This window comes from Poecilia formosa, unplaced genomic scaffold (genome assembly GCF_000485575.1).
Source record: "Poecilia formosa unplaced genomic scaffold, Poecilia_formosa-5.1.2 Scaffold309, whole genome shotgun sequence".
Taxonomy (NCBI): Eukaryota; Metazoa; Chordata; class Actinopteri; order Cyprinodontiformes; family Poeciliidae; genus Poecilia; species Poecilia formosa.
The window spans coordinates 166,548-182,175 of NW_006800248.1; the positions used below are offsets into that span (position 1 = coordinate 166,548).

Here is a 15,628-nt window from a genome sequence, read left to right on the forward strand (position 1 = left end):
GGCCGGTGTGAGAAAGCCGACATCACAATAGACCCTCAGCCAGAGCGGTTGTTGTAGCGATCACAAGGACGCCTACTGAGGAAATGTCCAGGCAGGTCTGCCCGGAAAATTCAGTAATTCATTTTGCTCCAGAGAGGAAACAGGCTTTCTACACAAGGTCATCTCTGCACAAACAGCCCCTCACTCCTGCTCCTAACACATCCCCTCCTGAAGTCACGGCCATTATGTGTTTACAGAGCACCCCCCTACACACACACACACACACGCACACACACACGTACTTTGAAGGGCATGCATAGTTTAACTACAGTAATAAATGGCTTTTGAAGCAGTTTAACATGCTGTTTTTACAACAGCTTTCCCCCCGGTACGCCTCAGACAGCAGTAGCTGGTTGTGGTTCCAGAGCAACCTCTCACAAAACTATTCTCAGTCATCTTTACTGCCAACTCAAAGGGTGATCCACAAGGTTATGTATTTGGAACAATCTTATGAGCGCTGATAAACATAGTCTCTTCTTGAGAAGAGGTTGTTGTTTCTGCACAGATTTTACTCATGAGTTTGGTTTGAATCTAATGTTGCTGACATTCAATCTCAAACCCAAAATTTGACACCAGTTCTAAATGGTCCCGAGAGAAATGTGATGTTTTTAAATCTAAGAAATCTTGATGGTGGTAATATTAATATTATATTAAGAGCATACAATACCTTAATAATCTAAACAGGATTGTTGGGATACTAAGATCAAGTCAAAACGAGACGCTAATTACATTTAATTTAAAATTAGCCTAATTTTGTTTAGCAATATACATAAACTCAAAAAGAAATTGATTAAACTGATTTTTTTCTCTCTCATGTCTGCTTCCCATCTCCTCCTATGACACAGTGAACCATGGAGGAGCTTTGCGGTCTGTAATCCATGGAGGCACACAATCAGTGTTTCAAAAGATTTGTAAACGCTCTCCAAACTCTTCAGGTGAGTAACAAGGTTCTGGTGACTGGCAGAGTAAGAAAATGCAGTAACGCACGTAGGCTACATGTTCGCCTTAGCTTGCAGATAAAAGCTACATTAGTTAAGCTAATTTTGCTAGTTCATTAGTAAGTACTACAGTAAATATCACTGATATTTATGCTAGTATTACATAGAGGAGGGTAGAGTACTGAAAATTTGTAGTCGAGTAGCAGTTGTAATGTACTCCTATTGTTTCTGATTTAGACAGGAACGAGGTGAGAGCTAGTTCTAAGCTTGTGTCATAGCGACTCCATAGCAACTGTCACCACAGTAACAGATATCTACCAAGATGGCTGTCAGCTACAAAGCTCCTGGAAGTGTGTCGCCACATGAGAACTATGTATACAATATACACACCTGCTCATCTCATTTTAGTCTTTGCATTCTAACGAAGGTTAAAGACAACGAAGCGTTGCTTCCTGGTGTTTCAGATTTGCGTTACCTTGACCTAAAATGCTTCCTTTCTATTTTACATAACAGGCTCATCTGCCTTCAATGGATTTTCTGTAAATCAGTCAACACATACATACAGAATAAAGCCAATATAATGTTCACAGATATAATCCCCCTTAGAGGCTTAAAGAATTGAACCGCTCCTCAACACCGCGGTGGACCCACTGTAACTGGACAGCCCTCCGTTTGCGTGACCTCAAAGTACTAGGCGAAAAGCTGGAGGGTGGTAAAGATGGCTGTGATAACCGTGACATGTCTGCCCAAATACCCAACTATGCGCAGCTTAAAACCCTTTCAAGCTCTGCAATCGAAACGTAATAAATACATTCTAATGACGTTACATAAGACTTAACAGCTGTGGGTTTGAGCCGTGCAGAGCGGGGGATCACAGAGGAGCCGCTTTTGCTTTGGACCGTCACTGAACTCTAATTCTGTTTTTCAAGAATTTCATTTAAACCTATTCCAATGAATCAGGTATATATTGCAACATCTGATTTTCCTTTTGTTTACCTTACTGACACCCAGACTTAAAAATAGACGCAGAGGAATATACAAACCCCTCTGCCAAACAAAGTGGGTCTGAACTCTCGAGCCTTGCTTCTGAGAACAATTAGTCACCGTGAAGTACTTTTCCTTCCTGCACCATGTGAACAAGAGACCCGTTCAGAACAGCAACAAAAGTCCTGTAGGACCCTCATGACAAAGCAAAGCCACGGTGAAAGCCCTGATCCTAATCCATATAGATGAATTATGATAAAACAGAGAGAGGGGCAGTGACAGATGTGCAGCAGAGATAAAGCCGCCAGTACCACAGCTTCTCCATCACCCTAAATAATTAAGTAACCCTGTCTTATTAAAACACGGCCTTTGAGAGACTCGAATTTTCTGTTTTTACTCGTATTAAAACTAACAGCTTGTGCTTAGCTTTAAAATGAGATTAGCATGAAAGCTGTTTCAGACCACAGCAGCGATCTGAAGGTTATTATAGTTAACTAAAACTAACCAAATAACCAAAACTGAAATAGTGAAAACATTTTCGCTAACTGAAATAAAAACGGTAATTAATGGGGGAAAACTAACTGGAACTATATCATGTTTTTAAAACTAACTAAACATATTAAAATTAGAGATAGGATGTTACATCGATTATATCGGTATGTTTTTGTTAGTTTTATAAATGCACAATGCAGTTAGTTTTTTCCCCATTAATTATTGTTTTCACTTATTTTAGTGAACACAAATGTTTTCTCAATTTCAGTTTTTGTCATTCGTTTTAGTTAATTATAATAATCTTGGTCAGCTTTCGGCAAATTACAATAATCCATACTCCCCTTGGCGGTACTTGTAGTCCACAAAAAACCAAAAACAATAATTCAACAATAATTGAATAACTTCTTTTAAAACTGTATTTTTTTGTTGAGTATTCATAACCCAATCGATGTATAATCACAATACAATACTTTGACTTTTTTAATTTTGCACCTAAAATTGAAGTAAAGTATGAAAAACTAAAACTACTAATAAAAACTAAACAATATTTAACTAATAATTGCTAAAAACTAGCAGACAACCTCTTAAAAACTCAAACTAAGTAAATTAGACAAAAAGTCGCACCAAAATAAAACTAAACTATAATGAAAAACCCAAAACTATTATAACTCTGGTGTAGGATCGGCTGATTCATGCTGGAGGACAACAGAGTCAAAAGCTGCAGTGTAATATCTGCTCACTGATTTAACATAGACCACGGGGGGAAAATATCAATTTTGTTCGACTAATGGCATCGATTTCAGACACCAGTTCCCAAGAGTAACAACCCAACGGAGCAAAAAGGTCAATGGATTGAGCCCAGCTGGAACCAGAATAGCAGCATCTATGTTCCCCCCACCCGGCCCGGTTTACCAACAGGAAAACCAGAACGCAGCCCAAACTCGTGAGAGCACAGAGACGAGTGCGACGCAAACTCCTCGCTCCCCGCTGTGGACATATTGACCGTCCCGCACAGAGGACAAGTCGGCTGATGGACGGAAATTTGATCACAAGTCCCTATGAATAAACAAGGTCTGATTTATGCAGCTCAGAAAAGGCCTGAAAATGAAATTTAAGCCTTCAGAACTCACAGGAGAGAAGAAATGTCCAGTGAAGGACGCCGTCTCCGTCTGAAAAGTAGAACACTTTCATATAATAACCTGCAAAAGGCTCAGTAAGAGCCACGGCTTTATGGGTCCGGAAAATGGATTCTCATCTGGATTGTGGCAGACGGGAACAGCGGGAAAATCATGTTGGAGACACAGAAAACATGAAGCAAGGTGCTCAAAATATTACATTTCAGCCTAAATGCAAAGCACTTTGGAGGAAATAACAACACAGCACATCATTCTGAAATCCCCATCCTCTCCCCCTCACCTCCGGTGGTGTTAACATCAGTTGTAGGGATGCCTTTCCTCAGAGAAGCTGGTGAGAGTTTATGGAAATATGGATGGAGCTGAAGAATACTTGGAAAAAAAAACCTACTAAAACTTCCTAAAGACCTCAAGACTTAGTGGACTGATTTAGATCAAGCAATATTTTTGTGTTAAAATGGTCCAGTCAAAGTCTAGACTTAAATCCAACAGTAAATCTTTGGCAGAAGTTGGAAAATAACAGATACTAATGTCTTCAAACTATAACTTTTGCTTTTAAGTAATGTAGGGTTATAAAAAAAATTTATCATTTATAGAAATGTAAATCTCTGTATTTATCCGTCTTGTGCCGTGGAAAAGAAAAAAACATCTCAGGAATGATCCACATGACCTGAAGTTGTTCTGATCAGGATATTCTGGATGGACTATACTGGAGTGTTCTCACACCCAGTAGCCCTGTGGACTCAGTTTGATTGTGGATAAAAGTTGCAACATTTGTTACATTTTCAGTTGATGTGGCTCTCTTTCACACTGTATTGTGTTAAATGAAACAAACTCTTAAAAAAAAAAAAAAAAAAGCTGATCCCCTCCTCTCCTCTGGTGGCGCTGCTCTAAGAATCATTGAAGGAAACAACACAAAAACCTCTCAAGAAGACATGAGCACAACTTCCTTCTTCATAAAATGTAAACAAAAACGGAGTAGCATCAGATTTTAGCAGTTGTCTCTTCTGCCTTTGACAAAAAAACCACAAGTAATTTCTCCCAGTAGCACTAGACTCTCTTCTTTGTTTTGGTTGTATTTACCCAGAATGCCTTGCTTTGTCCACTTCCTGCTTTTAGAGCAGTCTCCGGTGAACTTGGCGTTCACATTTTGCACCAGAGTTCACTTCAACCGAACAAAAGTTTGCTTTTTCGATTGGAAAAAAAAGCAAACTTCCCAAAACAAACTTTTTAGACAAACAAACTGGAGTTGGATTAAAACGGTTGGTGTGAATGCTCCCTTGACTTTTACATGTAAACTCTGTAAAAGCTAATTTTGCCTCCTCCTGTAACCAGGCCTTCTGACATGCCAAATCCAGACACAAGCTGTGTGTGTTCAGGCAGAGTGTAACAGTGTTGCACCCTGTGGCTTACGTAAGGCATCAGCTGAACTACAAGGCCCTCTGCACCAGAGTTCTGCTGAGGTCCACCAGCACATGGTTCAGTTTCACTGTGAGAAAACCTAAAATTATCACCAGCCGTTGAGCGGTGAGGGTCAGAACTGAGCAGCAGCCCAGCTCCGTGCAGCTACTAATCAGGGTACATTGAAATAGCTCAGGGTGGTCAGACTTAAGCTCATAACGCGCCACATTAAAAGAAAACAGTGCCTGATAGCCGCTGCAATCTGGAAAAATAAACAAAAGTGTGCAAAAGGAGTGTGATAAACAGGAATCAATCTTATTGAACTCACTTTCTGAATTCATCATTTGCACTAGAAGCAGCGCAGTTACGTCAAACATTTTGTTTAAATTATAATTGACAGATGACATCGCTGTTTTGACGTGAGCGGAGACGAGAAGAAATCGGCGACCTCTTGGTTCACTGAAATATTCATGTGGATGTCTAAGAGGGATTAAATATTAGTGAACGAAGCTCACCTGATGTGCTTCAATATGATTGACTGTCATAATCTGCCTGGAGACAGAGAATTTAACGCAGTGTTTCATTTACCAGAGCACCGGGCCAGGACTGGATTAATGAAAACATTTCAGATTTACTTTGCTTAACAGTTAGATTTAAGGATACAAGACTCCACAAAATCTGTGCAAAGGTTTCTGGATGTTACATGAGCTTCATTAAGTCGAGTTCACTTGTTGATGGAGATCCGATATTGACATTGGAAATCGGTCCAATATCAGCCAAAGAAATAAGTATCTGATTGTATTAGCCTGCAGCTAAAATCTCCGACCAATTGGTTATTAATATATGGGTCCGTTATTCTCAAACCTGTTGTTGTTGACTATTGTTCTCTGTTTGAGTAACATCACTTGATCAAACCCTTTCTAACATGTCACACTACAGAGCATCTTCAGTCAGAGGCTTCTTCAGACTCAGTGCAGTACAGACTGCTGCAGATCATCACCATCTTCAATAAGTCTTTGAAGAATCTAAATTAATGACTTACAACAACATTTAATTTCCCTTTGGGATAAATTAAAGTATTATAGAATTTGAATCTGAACAAGTAATAAGAGTATTTATGTTTTGTGCTGATATCATATCGGCTCAATATGAGTAATCGGCCAATACTCAAAACTGCAAGTTATCAGTTTATTTGAAATTGGTGTATTTCCATTAAGCAAACGGAGACACAGCTAATGGCCACATTGTTTGGAAGATGGAGCAAAACACAGTAAGATGTTAGAGGCTGTGGGAGGCTTGCAACCAGGGTAGAGGTTCAGGTAACTACAGTGAACTGTAGTTACCTGAATACACATACACACCACACTTTTCAGATTTTTGTTTGTAAACAAAGTGGGAGAACCATGCATCATATGTCTCCAATTTCTTGATTATGCGCTGCATTGTGCCGGTCAGTCGCATAAAATCACAACAGAAGACATTTAACTTTGCACTTGTGATGAAATGTCAAAAAGTTGATAAAATTTAAAAAACAATAATAAGTGAACATATCTGGCAGAATGCGTCTCCATTTGTATTCATTACCAACTGAGTTGTTTTGAGTTCAAAGTTTAGCCAAAAATATAAAACTCTTAGCATCTCACAAACAAGCAAGCTCCCCTACAATGGAGGTGAACTCATAGAGCACTTAACATCCACTTCCCCCCCACACCCCGCAAGCAGCTGAGACATTCCATAAACACTTGGCCTGCCAGCCTGCAGCACAGAGGGCCCTTTGAGCAAGGGGACCGAGGGAGGGGAGCCCAGCCTGCAAGTCCAGAGGGCCGAGGCTGAGCACGAGGGACGGAAGCCCTGCAGCCCTCCAAAAACATGCCACACATTTGTTTTCCCTCCAGATCATCTACGGAGAGTCGTACGTTACGATGCGTACGGGAACGGTGTGAGATGAACAGCAGCGTTCAGAATCAACAGTCCCAACGAGCTTTTCTGTTGTGCTTTCTGATCGACAAGGGGAACACAAAGACTATTCATGCCTTCCACTGCCAGAGCAGCTGGGGAGGCCTGGTCTGGTGTACTGATGAGCTGCCAGCTTCTGAGCGCTGAAAAGGAGAACAGGTGCCTTACTTTCACACAAATGCAGAGTTGCCCTGTTGGACTTCCTCTTGTACGCCCACGTTTACTTTAGGAAAGGGAGAGGCTGAATTCTTTGGCTCTGACCCCCTGCCCTGACCGCTGGAGCTCAGGCGTTCACATCCAGGTAACAACGATAGGTCTGTCTGGGCTTCCACGAGGGACATCAAATATCCACGAGTCTGCAGTTAACTGGGTTTGATGGCGCGAGTCTTGCTGAGGCGGCAGATTGAGCCAGCCTCCGGTCTGAAGCAGACAGACATCGTCCCAGACAGACGCGTTTACAGGAAAACCCGCGCAGCATCCTGACCAAGGCGCTCCAGGATAAATGCATCCAAAAAGACAAATTGGTGTTTTTATTTTATTTTTTGTGGGAATTATTATTAACCTAATGGGAGGTTTTGCATCCCATTTTTTCCAACTGCGTCAGAATATAATGCGTCTTTTTTGCATTATATTAAAGCTGCAGTAACGTTTGTGAAAAAAATATATATTTGTTGAAACTGTCACTGTGTTGTGGAAGTATGGTATGAGAGAGATAATATGTAAAAAAACAAACAAAAAAAAAACGAGCTCCTCTGCCTTCTCCCAATGACAAATAATCAGAGTCAGGGGGCCGGTCTTAGCGCCGTCAATCACCCTTCATTTGCTAGAAGAGCCTAGCTGTGAATGCTCAGTTAGCACGGACAAACAGTTTCCTGTCACAGTAAGTCCTTTCTACACCATTAACATTTGAGCAGCAAGTACATTAGATTGATTGACAGCATTAAGACCTGCCTCTTGGCTCCAATTGGTTGCTTTTGGTCAGGAGTCGTGCATTTCTTCAGACGTAACAGCAGCTCAGGGAGGGGCTGGAGGAGATTGATCTTTTAACATCTCATCTGTCTTATGTTATAGAGTCACAACATGGAGATAGTTTTTAACAAATATGCACCAAAACACCACACATTTTTTATAAAAGTTACAAACGTACAGATTTAACCCTGAGAGAGCAAAGACCCTTCCTCAGCGGCAGAACTCCTTAAGAGCCACAGGCATGACTGTGTCGTGATGATAATTAATTATGGCAAATATAACCCATCAGAGGGATGGCCTCTTTAAAGGTCCACCGCTAATCGGCAGCTACGTTCACAGCTGGGGTTGGCATTTGGCCTAGATAACCAGAAAGCAGGAGACAACGCTCATTTCTACCGCTCTCAGGGTAAAAATCTGCTGAAGTGTGTCAGTTCCACAGACGGGCCATTTTGGGAAGACAAGAGGAAAATGAAGTCAAGAGACACCAGGACAAGCATGGCTTTGTCTGCAGCAACAAGGAGACGTAGCCAACGGTAAAAAAAACAACAAAAAAAAACAATCACACGTTTTTGCTGAAGACAGAAACAGCCCCCACACCAGATGCGCAGTGAATCATCTGCGCATCAGGAAGCCATGTCACTTCTGTCTGGTGCAGTGTGGATTATCAACAGCAAAAACCCTCATCTAGTCATCTATGTTTACTATTAACATCAATTTAAAGGGGCAATATTATGTACTTTCTGGGCACATAGTCCCAATTTATAGCACAATCAAGTAACTATGATAACTTCAGTTATTATCACTTAATAATTTAACACCTTGAAATTGGACTGTTGTCTCTTTAAAAGCTTCTGTCCTTTTCTGAAACTCCGCCTTCAGGAACATGGCTCCTCTATTAACCCTTTAACAACATTTTTATCAGAGTTCCACTGAGAAGTAGCTCCTTTAATGAGCTCAGCAGATATGCAGTTCCACCAGGTGTTTGCTAATTGCACCTGGCTAGTCTGAAGGAGCTGAGAGGGGGATTCGTGGGGGATGGCTGCTCTGTGAGGTGGGAGCTTGGAAACTTGTGGACCACAGCTCCAAGGAGGAGCTGCATCTCGAAGGCGGGGCTAGGTCCCTCCAGGTGTTTTGTACAGTGGGGCCTAGCCCCAGAGTAAAGGATTAAAGGATTTCTCAAATATGCATGAACGAATTAAAGCAACACTCCAGGTGGGTTTTTGATGAGGGAATGACATTATAACATGATGTAAATCTCAAAAAAGTTGATTTTTAAATCATTCTCTTCCTTTAAACGAAATGAAGGTTAGAGTATTCCAGGAGTACACTTCACATTTTCTGTTTTTGTTACATTACAACAAACATGAACGCATTCCGCTGTAATTTTACATGACAGACCAACATTAAACTGGTCTGTCTTTGTTTTTCTTCCACTCTCTTTTGGAGAGTGGAAGAAAAACAATACATGGTTTTTAATGTTCATTTTCCCCAAAATAAAATAAAATAAAATAAAATTAAATTAAAAAAATCGGAAAATTGTTTGGATTCAGTCCCCCTGAGTCAGTACTTTGACCTGAGTTAGACTGGCTGGAGACTGCATGCCTAATCTTTTCCCATGCTGGAGTTGTGGACTTTTACTAGCCCGTTTTAACACATGACTGTGCTCTGGTTCCATGTTAAGGTTTGTTTTCTTCCAGGAAGCTGAAAGTCTGCTCCAGCCTCAACCCTTTCGCAGTTTAGCAGCATGTTTTCTTCCTACACCACATTATTTATCTCCATCTTTCCATCAACTCTGACCAGCTGTCATGTGCATCCACACACCCATATTTTTGCTTTATGGAGGGATTGTCCAGCACTGGTTTTCCACCACACATCCAGTTTTAGATGAGGAGCAAAAACATAAATATTGTCTCCTGTGCCTTTGTGTTCTATAAAGTCTAGATTTGTAGAGAGTTTGACTTAACAGATGTGATTTCAGCAGGACCTCCCACCTGAGTGCAGCCAGTTGCTTCTGGTTTTTTTCCTTTCATATTTGTGTGTTTTGGAACATTTAAAGCTGTACCCGTCACAATAAACAATACGTGAATTAATCGTATGATTTACAATTTTTCAGTTTTGAAATACAATGTTTAATTGTTGTTCCACTCGTTTTGGTTTATTTTGAATATTTAAAATGTCTTCCGGTTTCAGTGTTACATGTTCTTTAGAAATTTAAATTTGTTTGATCTTTCAGTGGGTGTACTCACATTATTATTATGAATCCATTTTTATTATTATATTAGTTGAGAATGACAATGTTTCTCATTTATCGCAACAATTCCTACATTTGATTGTCCAGCAAAATTTGTTATTGTGACAGGTGATTCGCAGCTCATTTCACTGCTTGCAACAGTCCAATATATGAGGCTTAAAAGCATGATTACAGCACTGAGAGTTTATTTTGCATCATTTAACGATAAGTGCAACCAAAATCAACTATTCCAAATGCTGCTTACAAAGCCACAAAGCCACAAACAAAGAGCAGTTTCTCCAAAATAAAAAATAAAATAAAAAACCTAGCCTCCAGCCCGAATCCTAATCCAGCAGTGTGCACCCTAATGTCGTTACAAAATCACAAAGTAAATCCAGACTTCTGGTAATCCACAGAGCAAGGTCCACATGAGACAGCTGTGCCATTATGTCACAAACCCTGAACAAAAGCTGCGAGGCCGGGCTGCGAGACAGGGCGACTCAGTATGTGTGTGTGTGGAAGAGAACGACACATCGCAGAAAGTGTGGAAGCAGAGATTTTTTTTTAACACAGGGAAGGTCGACTGACTGGTGACAGGATGAGCCGCTGCCTGCTGTAACAGCTGTGAGCGTTCAGTCCCACTGCTGACCATAGAAATGGTAGACAAAAGAAAACCATCACAGCCACTCAATGCCAGATGTATTTCACACTCCTCATCGCTATGACAACTGAGAGAAGTTTGCTTTATAGACCAATCAAGTTAATTTTGTGCAAACTTTCCTCCTCCTTCTACAGTATTTGAAATGAAATGTTTGATAAACGATCTCAACATAGTCATGCAAGCATCACGCTAGTTTACACTTAATGCTGATTATGTCACTGAATATCTACCCTGTTGGTCACATGTTCTGAGTCAAGAAGCTTTAGGCTGACTAAAAAAAAAAACACTATCCTGCTCATCTGTTTAACCCAATCCTCAGTGGATCGCTTTCACACTGAAACAGTCACTTACCCATTTCCGTCATCTAATATAAGCGAGGCGGTGCCCAGATCACATCCACCGTGGGCAGTGGGTGGCTTCAGCCAGTGACAACACATCCATGTGAAATTCTCACCTTAAAGATGCTAAAAAAAAAGCCTGAGCATTTGGAGGATGGCTTTTGGCTTGATGGATTCGTATGCAGACACAAAACAACCAGAAAACCTGACTAAGTGGGGGTGTTGGACTTCAGCTAAATGTCTGGCTTAAACAAACTTTCTCAAAGGAGGGAAACCTTCCATCAGGACTAAAATGCCACTTTTCTTATCGCAATTAACACAGTTAAATAGTTACCGTGCCAATACCTCCACTTAATGACTGATTCCTCTATTGTGTTCACACATCTCACCAGGAAACTCTGATGGCTGCCGTTTTGATTAGAGGCCACGTGACACACTTAGAGCTTAGCCATCCTCTTTTTTTTTTTAAAGCACCGAGATGTCTGGGCTCTTTTCAACCCCTCCCCTTTACAAAAGGCCTCCCTAAATTTATCACGCTAGACAAACCCTTTTAAGTTAATTACTCCGTGGCGAGGACAACAACGCCGATGTGAGCTGACACAAAAACTCTCCGGGTGGAGAGGAACGCGCGACCGCGAAGGCCCGGGGCGCCCACCGCCTCACTGCATCCCCTTGAATGTAACGCGGCACTCAGAGGGCAAAAGGGCAGAAAAGGGGATGAAAAAGTGAGGGTGACTCTGTTTAGACTGCGAGATTTCAAAGGATGCAAAAGCACGTTTCTCATCAAGGCAACGTCCTTTTACAGGCGACGATAAGACCTCCCAGGAAAGAGTTAATAGACGCTAGAAGGAGAAAATAAAACTCTCATTAAAAAAAAATAAGTAAAATGAATTTTAATCAGACATGTCCTCCTTTTTTTTTTTCTTTTAATAGGCCACATATGATGGAGTAAAACACTTCCCCTCCCCTCTGGCGAACCCAGTCTGAAAACCTCAAGTTTGTTCAGAAACTGTGTCAATGCATATTAATCCCAACTCCAGAGGAAAACACTTTAGGACGGATTTAAACACGTTGGGGCCCAAAAACGAGGACAACATTAAAGAGATTGCAGGTGCATTTTACGCATCAGTGACTCACTCTCTGTCACGCACTGCTGTGTTTAATTTTAGTGATTAAAGAGTCTCTTTAATAAAGATGTTACCAGAGACCTCAGCGATGGAGGTAGATGCTCCGACTCCAAAAGACCAGAAAAGAACCACAAGATTATCTCCATTTATGTTTCAAAAGGATAACCGTCTCTGATGCCCTGTGCTAACTTGAAAGCACAGGGCATCAGAGAAATTCTATTGGTTGATGTAGTTCTAAACAAAACATGGAGGAAGTTCTTGCTTTTGATGAAGTTCATGACCAGGGAAGTGAAATTTGGAGATTTCAGTATTTGATAAATAAAAAAAAGTTTGGTTCAAATCTCTGGCAGATTAACTGAAGAAGGACCTAAAGTCACTTCTACTCCATTATCATCTTCTGCTATTAGACACACTGTATAGTACAGAGATAAGGGACCCGTTGATTGGCTCTGATTAGTGATCGACAGGTCAAATATGGAAATATTTTCCTCCTCCCAACACATTAAGGCAAGAGTTTCTATCATATATGGTTTGAAGTTTATTTTTAATAGTATTTAATAGTAGGGCGCACCCATTACCGATCTTTACAAAGCCTGACCTGCTGAATCCGATTTTGTCCGATACCAATTTTTTTTGTCTGAATATAGCTAAATAGCCACCCCAATGCTGACTTGGCAGCATTGGGGAGGCTATTGTTAACCACAAACATGCAGACCTGAGCTGGAGGGCATGTCTGTCAGTCAAACGTTCTCTCAAGGCAGAGCAAAAGAGAACACTGGCTGATTTTAAGACCTTTTCAAAGGTAGGTAAAATTGGTGGAAAAGTGGCTTCACATACAAGTATCGGCTGATCACTGATGTCCCAACATTAAGGAAATCAGGGCAGATTTATCGGTGCACCCCTATTTAATAATTCAATCAAAATCATCATCAGCAGGCCAGACAATGAGGAATACCAGAATCAATATTGGGCAGGTGAGGCCTGATTGATGCATTTCTACTTTTGTGTCTTAACTTCTGAGAACTAAAAGAATCAGAGAATGTGTGTGTGTTCTGCAGCAACCTACCCAGATCTCCTTGAACACTGTTGTCATGGGAGGTCCTGCTGGATGTGGTGGAGTCCCCATCACTGGGCCACATGTGGCCCCTCTTACGGACCCCGATAATGGAGGGGACGCCATGCTGCTTCAGACATTTCTGGGACAGAGGGGTAGGCGGGCTGCCACTGTCGATGGACAGCTGGGAGTGTTGGGAGGGAGAGCGGCTCTTCTCCCTGAACATAGGGTAGGTAGTCGGGCTGGGAGACACTTGGCTGGACTGGCCGGAGGAGAAGTCCTCCTCGCTGGAGGTCAGGTTCTCGTTGGAGCTGCAGTCCGGTGTATAGCCGCCCCCAACATCGTCGAAGCTCCCGGGAGAGTAGGAACACCTTGGCCAGGTGAGGTGAGGATCCTCGTCCATGCTGCGGTCCCTGATGTGGATCACCCGAGTGTCCCCTTCACCCATCATTCCTCCGACGTATACGCTGGTGTAAGGCTGGCATTCCACCGGCTGTCTGTCCGACCTCCCCTCGGCGGACCTGATCGCCCCGTCTTTCAGGAAATGTGGGCTGGCCTCTGGGTCGTCGGGCGACCCATTGAAGTTGCAGCTCCCTTCAGTGGACCTGCCTCTCTGAACAGGCTTGGCAAGGTCCCCCACAGCAGCAGACAGGTTCCCCGGCAGGGAATGCAAGGACCTCTTCCGCTCCATCTGCATGGCCTGGCTGCCCAGGGTGCTGATCTTATCCGAGACTTCCTTGTCGTTTACCCTGACCAGGCCTCGCTCGTGATGGTACTCCATGTTCACGTAGAAGGGCTTCTCCTGGCTCCCCATCACCGACAACCCCCTGCTGTCTCCGGCTGTGTGAGAGTTGGCTCTCCTGATGCGCTCAAAGTTGGACCTCAGGGCCGCCACAGACCCCGTGCCAAGTGGGAAGTCAGGGGGCTCGGAGTCATGGCGAACAGGTGACATCCTTTCTTTCTGTTTCGCCAGGCACAAACCATCCACCACCTCCTCTGGATGTCCAGTGTTTCTCTGAGTCTTGCAGGAGCCTCTCTGCTTCTGCTCATCTGTTGGTGCCTCTTCAGTGTAGGACCTCCTGTTTTCTGACCCACTGCTGGACAGATCTCTGTCATTCGTTGATGGCATCTTTTTAAATCCCCATCTCTGTCCATCGTAGGATTTCCTTTCTTTAGCCAGAAGAGTCTGAAGGTAGATCATCCGAAAACGCTCTTTGTTGACTTCTTTCTCCAAGTGCCGGATGGAGGACTTGCATTTGTCCAGCTCCTGTTCAATATGCCCCAGCGAGCCAAGGTCCATTTTAGGCGGATCAGACTCAGGGAACTGGGCTCTCCATGCCTCCACAAACCCCAACGGTTCCACCATTGTGAAGACTCGTATATAAACGCCTCAATCTACCAATAACAGAGAGATACACCGATCTACAGCTTCTACTGCGCCAGAGTGTTTACAACTCACAGCTTCCATAGTTTAGCAGCACATTAAGAAAAAGATAAAGTCATGCAGAAATCACGGGTGATATCTTATTACCGCCAAGTCCAACACATGTGAGTTTCTCCCAGTTTTTCAGCTCGAGCCCAAGAGGAGGCAGTGCGGTCTCTGGAGATCTTCTGTCTGCCTTTGGGTCTGGTGTCAGACTGACTCGCAGCTCTCTGCTGTTTGGTCGCAGCTCAAAGAGGAGGGGCCACTGAAGCCCGTTCAGATTTATGCCTCAAATACATAAAAGACGAGCTTTAATCGCCATGGGCTGTTTTCTAACTGTGAACAGTTAGAGCTAAGAAGCAAAACACCTTGAGAGGATGTCAAGTCAAGTTAAAATAGTAAATTTGACTCAGCTTGCGTTAAACAGGAGAAACACTTAAAGTGAAAAGTGTCTTCGAATGGCCAGTCCAGGTCAGGTGGGCAGAGAAAGAAAAAACGAACCTTACATGTTCCTCAAACTAAATATGTCTCTGGGTCGTTCTAATCTTTTCCTCTTTTCCAGTAGCTCCAGACATGTGAGTTTAGTCACAGCAGCCGTGCACTTTCAGTTGTGTGCTGTGAAAACTCCGCTTAATCCCCGCTACAGTTTACAACTGTGGCTGCCTCGTGAACACATCGCCACCTTACGGTTCAATCTGAGTCAGCTGCTGCGTTCAAATGCAATCCTCAGTTTTCACGCTCGAAATGGTTTGTACACACGTATAAACGACGCTTAAAATGCTGTACGGTTAGAGGCATTTAATTCGGCACTCGAATAAAGGGCTATTTCATTGCTCTTAGTGAATCTGAAAAACCTTTCATTTGGTCCAGCCAGGTGAGCTCC

General features: G+C 42.6%; 1 protein-coding gene across 1 annotated transcript in view; it reads right to left on the minus strand.

Moving 5' to 3' along the window:
• Positions 1-15,440, minus strand: part of si:dkey-91m11.5 (BCR activator of RhoGEF and GTPase) — a 44,266-nt gene extending 28,826 nt beyond the window's left edge. The window contains exon 1 of the mRNA XM_007572839.2: positions 13,335-15,440. Within this exon, the coding sequence (XP_007572901.1) occupies positions 13,335-14,688 (1,354 nt within the window). The 5' untranslated portion in view covers positions 14,689-15,440. The remainder of the gene's footprint in view (positions 1-13,334) is intronic.
• Between the last annotated feature and the right edge of the window lie 188 nt (positions 15,441-15,628).